The sequence below is a fragment of the Thunnus thynnus genome, chromosome 11, assembly GCF_963924715.1.
Source record: "Thunnus thynnus chromosome 11, fThuThy2.1, whole genome shotgun sequence".
Classification (NCBI taxonomy): Eukaryota; Metazoa; Chordata; class Actinopteri; order Scombriformes; family Scombridae; genus Thunnus; species Thunnus thynnus.
Window position 1 is genome coordinate 3,797,328 of NC_089527.1, and position 7,539 is coordinate 3,804,866.

The window sequence follows — 7,539 nt, forward strand, 5'->3', positions numbered from 1 at the left end:
ATTGCGTCAATTATCTCTTAATTTCTTTTCCTGACAGATTATGTTGGTGGATAGGAAGGTGAAACATGGTGGGATTCGTGGTCATTAGGCAACATTCAGACTAACATCAGCTCTGCATGAAAAAAAAACAGCCCTATCATAAGCTGGTTCACCTTTTGTTGCGATGTGACGTCATCTAGCAAGGTGCTGTGTTGGCCAATCACATGCATGCAGGAACACACATTCCTGGTGGACCGCTTTGTAACATGAACGCTGTGTTAACCTTCCAGAGTTGTAAAATCCTGTCTGTGAGTTTTACAAACCGCTGTGTGGTGTTTTGGCGTCTGATAAGCCTTTAAATGCATTAATCTGTAGCTCCAACTCAAATTCCTGGATCATATTGTCTTGTATCATTTTCACTGTTACCTTAAAGGCAGAATGAGTAGTAAAAAATGTATAGACAAAAATAATCCCTCTTATACATTTCTTATGAGCCAGTAGAAGTGTGTGGCGGTGTATTTATCTGCAGAGACTCTGGATGTTTCTGGGCATCAACCTTTGGGCAGCAGGTGTGTAGCCTCCAGCCAATAACAGCGCTCAGGGTGTGAGGGCGACATTGGGCTGCGTTCTGGCAACTGCGGTCGGGGGCTTCTGGTGTTGTTGAGCTGGGGAGGAGGAGCCAACTTTGAATGTTGTGTCCCACTCGCTTCTGCCTTTAAACAACACGCCCAGCCTTAGTTTCTGATTTTCCTCTGTGCCTGGGGTTTAGTCGCCAGCAATCATTTCTTTGAGACACTTGAAATATCTTTTGTCAGCCGTCGTTCAGTGAATCATCCCTCAAAGCTCCCCAAAATCAGTTTTGTTTGTTTACTAATCAGTGAATTTGAGTGTTTGGAACAAAAACATACAGACGCTCGAGACACAATACCACATGATTGAAAATCACCCTCAAAACAAGAGTTCCTCTGATGATGTAGCTCTCCGCTGTGGAGTTAAAAGGCTGCCAGGAGTGGCAGCAAATAGAGACGCTGTTCATAAACAACACATTTCCATCGCAGCTTCTCTAGAGTCATTTCAGCCCTTCTGACAAATACATGTGATTCATCTGCTCTCCTTTAACAACCTGATGCACCAGATGGTTTGTTACACAGAACGTTTGGAAAAGGGCCGGCGCTTTCAAAAAGCACTTCTCATTTAATCTCGTGATCTTGTGAATCCAGCTGCCCTGCGAGGTTATTCCTTTAAAGGTGCAGTGTGTAGAATTTAGTGGCATCTAGCGGAGCAGACTTGGCAGAAATGGTGTGTTGTAACTAGCATATAATCAGCTGAAAATAAGAATCATTGTATTTTCCTTAGAATGAGCTAGTCCTCTTCCACAGAGCCCGCCATGTTGCACCACCATGTTTCTACAGTAGCCCAGCAATCTGCAACCTCATTGCTAGGTGGCATTAAATCCTAGGGACTGGTCCTTTAAGGCAGCAGTGGTTAAATGAAGAAGCAGCATTCTGACAGCTTGGTCAGGACACATCAAGGTAATTTGCTCTCCAGTCTCTACTCACATTATTTCCAGACTTTAATCTTCTTGCCACTGAGACTCAAAATGAGATTCAGACGGAGGATTTGAGGTTCGTCCCTGTGCTCCTGTCACCAGCATCCTTACATCTCCGGTCTCTCGCTCCTTCTCTCAAACACCTTTTACAGACTGTTACAGAACACACCAGTCTGGTATCACACGGGGGATGATTGTGTAGAATTAAATCTCTCACTGACACTTTTCTGACTGCAAACACAAATTATTATTCAAAACAGAGTCTTCATATCCGTCCTTGTCACATCGCTCTTAAAACCTTTTAAACCACAGTCACAGTCACATGTCCAAAGTTAACTTGTTTTTCCTGTGCATTACATGCCTTTCAGTGACAAAAACAGAGAAAAGTGCATGAAAAACAAACAAACAAATCAGAACTGTTAATACAACAGAATTTCTTAAAATGTATCATAAAAAACCCACAAGGACTGAAGAAACGTCTGTCACACATCTGGACAATGTTCTGGATTTAAATGGCAGCTTTTTCATTGACTGTTCAGTCAAAGAGAAAGAGAAATGTTCTGTATCTTTTGAATTTGCCACCTTACTCCTTCCATTAGGACCGACTGACTAGTGTCCTGTTAAAAAAACAAGCGGGATACTCCAGCAGGACTCCTTGTCTGGGTGCCAGGATGATTCTGTCCAGGCTGACTGTGGATTCTGCCTCCAGGCTCGGGTCAGTTGACAGCTTGACCTTGACTTTCTCTGGCAACACTAGTCCCACTGCAGGAACAAAGAAAATGGTGTTAAGCTCGAGATCTGTTGCGTTTTGACCTCCTTCTGTTAAACGATTGTGAAAAATCACAAAGACGAAGGTAATACATCTTAACGAGACGTTTCTGTTGAACTAGCCTGTAGGTTCCGGTGTGAGTGAGAGTCTCTCAGACGCTGCTCCCCAGTTGACAGCTGTTATGTATCTCTCGCTCTGGTCCCACATGCGGAGGAAAGCGAGGGAGGAGGCGCGGGAGTGGAGAGGGTAGAAGTCGCCGTTGAGGAGAGAAGGCTTTTTGCCTCGCAGTTCGCTGAGGGATCTGAACCACTTCCTTATAGCAACGTGTTTCTTCCGCTCAGCCTGTAAATGTGAGAATTGAGGACATTTTTTTTTTTTTTTATAAACACAATTAATGTTTTTGACACTCAACTCTTACTTCAACAGCTCCTTCAGCAGGTTCCTTCTCTATGTCCCAAACCATCTTTCCACCCTGATGAGGGAACAAAGATGTGAGGTTACACCCTGCAGCAGCTGTAAGGTTGTTGAAACATCTGTACACCTGCTGTGTTTTTATTGCTTACCTGTGCCTGAAGGCCGATCTCGTCTTCGTAGGTGAACACCGGAGTTCCCGGCATGGTGAACAGCAGGAGTTGGTAGAGACGGATCAGGTCTTGAGAAATGACTTGTTTAGACAGCTGGTCCAGTCGGGCGGCACCGAGACCCCAGCCCACATTTCTCTGCTGAGAGTGAAGGATGTTCATGTCCTTGATGTGCTCCACACCTGCATATTCAGGTCAAATTATCACCTGCGATGCACCATCTGTGTGCAATTGTTAGTTCTTCATTTAGACACTATGAGAGTAAAAATGGAGGAACAGCAGGGAATAAAACAACAGGTATTCTGTTGAAAAACGCTGCATGAATAACAGCGAGCCACATATGATAAACAGAATGATGTATGATTCAATACAAAGAATATAGAAAAATGAATGAAAAATCAAACTTAATTAATGTAATCTGTTCAAAATATTGTGATATTTTGTATGTTGCATAAGAGAAAGCAGCCAAAAAACAAGGAAGATAAACTGTGGCAGACAAACAGACACTACTGTCTACCCCCTGTTCTGGAGCTGAGCAGGTCAGACAGGACGAGATCGACACCAGAGGAAGTGATGAGCTGAGACACCTCTGCAGCTGAAACACCTTCCACCACACCCATCAGCAGCCTGAGAGAAACAGAATGTAGTACAATTAGTCACATTACAGGTTTCACTGCTGACACTGTTTCAGCCAGTTGAAAGGTGAAAAATATAAGATATGTAAAGAATTTTAGCATTTTGAAATACAACCTTAAATGTTGAGGTCTGACTTAAAGTCTATTTTGTTTCGTTCCTCAAAGCCGCCACAAGGTGTCGCTTTACCATGAGCGTGCTTTCTGTGGATGCCTTCCCTGATCCATCTGTCCCTGGGTTCTTTCATACAGAGATCCGGCATTATAGCCATACAGAATATCTGTAATTAAGCCGCCTTTGCTTGTTTACACTGAACCAAACAAAGCTGGCATAATGCCGCCCCTGTGTGTGCTTTTACATTGCATGCCGGTGTTCTGGATTCAGAGGTGTGATGTGTAACACAACAGCGTTAGCTTCCTGTCCTTTTTCCTAAGAAAGTTCAGTCTGACTAATTCTGCAACAGGGCAACTCTGCTAACAAAAACTAAATGCTAATTGTAGCTTCCTGAAACAGCTGATATTTAAATTATATCACTCACTCACACCTAGATAGACTCTAAATGTCTCTCTGCTCTTCCACACAGCACAGTTTGATTTATATAGTCATTAAAGGACGTCTATACTATCATACTAGTGTTCAAAAATGCTTTTTAATGTCTGCAGGAAAATAGTGAATTTTATTCAAAGGTCTTGCAAATGAAACATTCAGTGTTCCTGCACAGATTTGTTTACTTATGTAGAACCGAAGTTAGTCTAAAAGTGGCAGCTGTTGTTACCTCTTCTTGGTGTTGTTGCCCTGGACGGCAGACTGCAGCTTTGACCAATCAGGAGACATGGAGGCATGACTGAGGTCAGATATCTTGATGCCATCAACACCCAACCGCAGCCAGTGAGCCGCTGCAGTCTGGAAGAGAACAGCAGCAAGAACAGTCTAATGACATGACAGATACATCTTAGAGTGAGTGTCTCACTTTCACACATTTGAAGTCAGTGAATGAAGGATCGCTATAAATTATGTGTGTTTGTGTCCTACTGTGACTTTCTCCATCACATCGTCAAGATCACCCGTTCTGAACCAGGGAGAAGCTCCCAGGTAGTTTGGAGTCAGGTCAAGAACCACAGAAATGCCTGAGAGGAAAAGGATCAAAACAGTTTGCTTACAACACCTGGAGTTGATCCAAATCCCCACAAATTCTAGCTAACGTGTTACTACTGACTGTGAATGATTCAAGCTTTAAAAGTCATATAAGTGATCTCAGTTGTGTGATGAGCTACCCTTCTTGTGGGCCTTTTCCAGCAGGGCAACCAGGGCTGCTTCTGTTCCCTGGGTCGGGTTGATCTCTGTCAGATTCAGGGTGTCCGGCTGGTCGACCTGTATGGTGTGAAGAGGGCCCAGAACCAGGCCTTTCACCCCCAACTCGCTGATGTAGTCCAACTTTTTCTCAACACCTAGAGACAAATAGAGAGATGAGGGGAGAATGAAATGTCATGTGTGTGGGAATTTCAGGAGCATCTGCTGGCCATGTGAAGTCTGAGCACAATTTTCTATATGAAAACAACACCAAGTCAGTTGTTGGAGTTCTTCCCAAAGCCTGTCGGAAACCTGAGTGCTCCCTAATAATTCACTCTAAGAACAGCAGGACAATCTGTCCTCTGTTCCTGCCTCTTAAGAAAAACCTACATGGTTCAAATAAAAATTGGAAAATGAAGGATAATAATTGTGACTTTCTCTTTAACCTCTTAAACTCCACAAGGACGCCGACTTTCTTGGCCAACATTACTGTCTTTCAGAGGCTGTAGCGGGCTCAAAGTCAGAGTGAAGACACTGGTATCATATGAAACTAGATGACCTAAGGCATCCACTGGTACCACGTCATGCTAGCTTGTGAGGGGGGACAAATAACGCTCCAACGTTAGGCTAACTTTTGGTGAGGGAAAAACTGGCATGGCCATGTTTCAAAGGGGTCCCTTGACCTCTCACCTCAAGATATCTGAATGAAAATTTTTGTATGGGTACCCACGAGTCTCCCCTTTACAGATATGCCAACTTCTTGCTAATCCTATGTAGTTTTGGGCAAAAACCATGTCGTTTTTTGCATGCAGTATAAATGTGTTATTTTCGCCTATTCTAAAATTGATGTATTTGAATATTTCTGCATACTGCGGTCACTAAACAGTCTTGGAATTACATAAATTCAGTCTGACTGGAAAGCTGAGACTCTTGTGGATTCAATGAGCCCAATTGTAATCATGTGTGATGAAGTTAGTCCCCATAGTAGCCATTTCATTGTAGTGAGACTATTTTTTAAAGCTTGACCTCACTGTATAAAACGACCTGTTGTGACCTCTAGAATAAGCTCATGAAACTAGAGACTGAGGGCATCCAGAGGATGTATGGCTTTCCTGGGTATATGGACAATAAGGGAGTTTCTGAGTAATGTCCAGAACAGAAGTGCTTGCCATTGCTGAAAAATGCAGTTCTTATAGAAATCTCCAAATGTCAAAAGTTTTTGATACCAAATCACAGCATGATTTTTTTTCTGTGGTGTTCCTCAAGGTCTTGGTGTCTTAATGGTGTCCCAAAAATTGCTGCAACAAATTATGAGACATAATTGAGCATGTGAATGATCATCATATACTTCCATCATAATGTTCAGCAGCAAGATGGGGCATCATCCTTAAAATTTTAAGTCTGTAAGGAACAAAAACATTACTCTATACTCTACCTGCCAGTCCGTCAGAGAAGGCCACAAGGTCAGATATCTGGTACAGAGGTCCTTTGTTCCACCAGTTCATCTCAGAGACGGGTTTGCAGCCAGGGGTCAGGACTATGTAAAGTATTTCTCCAACCAGGACCACGATGAAAAGCCCAAACACTAGCCAAAACACCGGTCTAAGCAGGAAAGGATGAGCGTGGGGGGAAAAATGTTAAACACCACTGTTGGATTTATGCCACATGAAAATACAAGACTTGTAACTAATATGTGTTTATAGGAACTGTTGTCCAGCAGCTCTTACCCTAGGGTGCCAGCATCCTTCATCAGCTCATCTGTAGACAGAACCTTCCGCTTGAGGCTGCCATTTTTGTTTCGGCCTACAGTCTGGACGTCACCTGTCATCTCACGTAGCTCCACTTCTTTAATATCAACCTCAGTGTACTTATTCATGGTGACAGAGACTGAGAAACACAGTGTTGGATAAAAGAGGAAAAATAACACATTGTCAATTTATTTTGATGTTGTCTCCTCTCCAGGGCAGAGACTGTGGGCGCTGAACACAAAACTGTTATACAGCCAAACATAGGACCCAAAATCTGATCAATTTTAAGAGAAAAATAAAACCTCTTAAAGACAGGGGGTTTCTTACAGTCATTTGAATTGTTAGTCTAACATCTGATCTATAGCTAGCCCCTGGTTAAGAAGTAAAAGCAAAAGCTAAACTCATATAACGTTGGCTAATTTCTAATGTTAAAAGAGGGTTGCTAAGTAACGCTTGCAACTGTCCTGCTAACAGCAGTTAGCTTTCATTTTCGAGCGGTTTTTCTCAACCGTTAAAGCTGAGAAACCTAAACCCGCTGGAAAATAAATACTAACCTATTTACTTACACACTATTTCGTATTTATAGCATTTGCTGTTGTAACAAACCATTAACATAGACAGGCAGCTCTTGGAAATGCATGTGTCCCGCAGGTGTCTAATAAAACGGCGCTTTCTTCAGTTGGCTTAAACAACGGAAACACTGTACTTAACCTTCACAATAAGAGTGCAATGTACTATTCAGAAAAGACCCCTAATTAAAACTGATTATAACTAAGTTATTTCTACAGTCTGTGGATTAAAATGAGGGTCTCCATCTATCATTGACTGCTAATGAAATGTCTGGTTTTAGGACCACTTTTAGGCAATTGTTTCTGTGTATTATGGCACTATGTATCAGAGATGAGGATGTGTAACAATTCTAAAAATCCATGGTTGGGTTCATACCTCTTTTTTTGAGGTGGGGTGGGTGGTTGAATAAGAAAAAATGGG

The 7,539-nt window shown here is 42.5% G+C and overlaps 1 protein-coding gene across 3 annotated transcripts; it reads right to left on the minus strand.

Moving 5' to 3' along the window:
• Positions 1-1,751: 1,751 nt before the first annotated feature.
• On the minus strand, positions 1,752-7,272 carry LOC137192287 (amino acid transporter heavy chain SLC3A2-like). 3 transcript variants are annotated; one of them, XM_067602849.1, is made up of 11 exons: positions 7,156-7,272; positions 6,529-6,688; positions 6,237-6,403; positions 4,786-4,959; positions 4,544-4,638; positions 4,287-4,414; positions 3,396-3,505; positions 2,861-3,060; positions 2,716-2,769; positions 2,420-2,639; positions 1,752-2,290 (listed from the first exon to the last, which is right to left on the minus strand). In XM_067602849.1, exons 1-11 carry the CDS (start codon positions 7,187-7,189, stop codon positions 2,124-2,126), a joined length of 1,509 nt encoding a protein of 502 aa, XP_067458950.1. In that variant the 5' UTR covers positions 7,190-7,272; the 3' UTR covers positions 1,752-2,123. The 3 variants fall into 3 exon arrangements, with proteins under 3 accessions (XP_067458950.1, XP_067458949.1, XP_067458951.1); XM_067602848.1 differs by having other exon boundaries at positions 7,116-7,247; XM_067602850.1 differs by having other exon boundaries at positions 7,104-7,200.
• Between the last annotated feature and the right edge of the window lie 267 nt (positions 7,273-7,539).

Bases quoted from the DNA above. Each gene is read 5' to 3' on its own strand.
- LOC137192287 (XM_067602848.1), bottom strand. From the start codon at position 7,164: ATGTTAATGGTTTGTTACAACAGCAAATGCTATAAATACGAAATAGTG. The intron at 4,639-4,785 runs GTAGCTCATCAC...TTTTCCTCTCAG, and splicing joins GGAAAAGGCCCACAAGAAGG to GCATTTCTGTGGTTCTTGAC. The intron at 4,415-4,543 runs GTAGGACACAAA...GTTCTCTTCCAG, and splicing joins ATGTGATGGAGAAAGTCACA to ACTGCAGCGGCTCACTGGCT.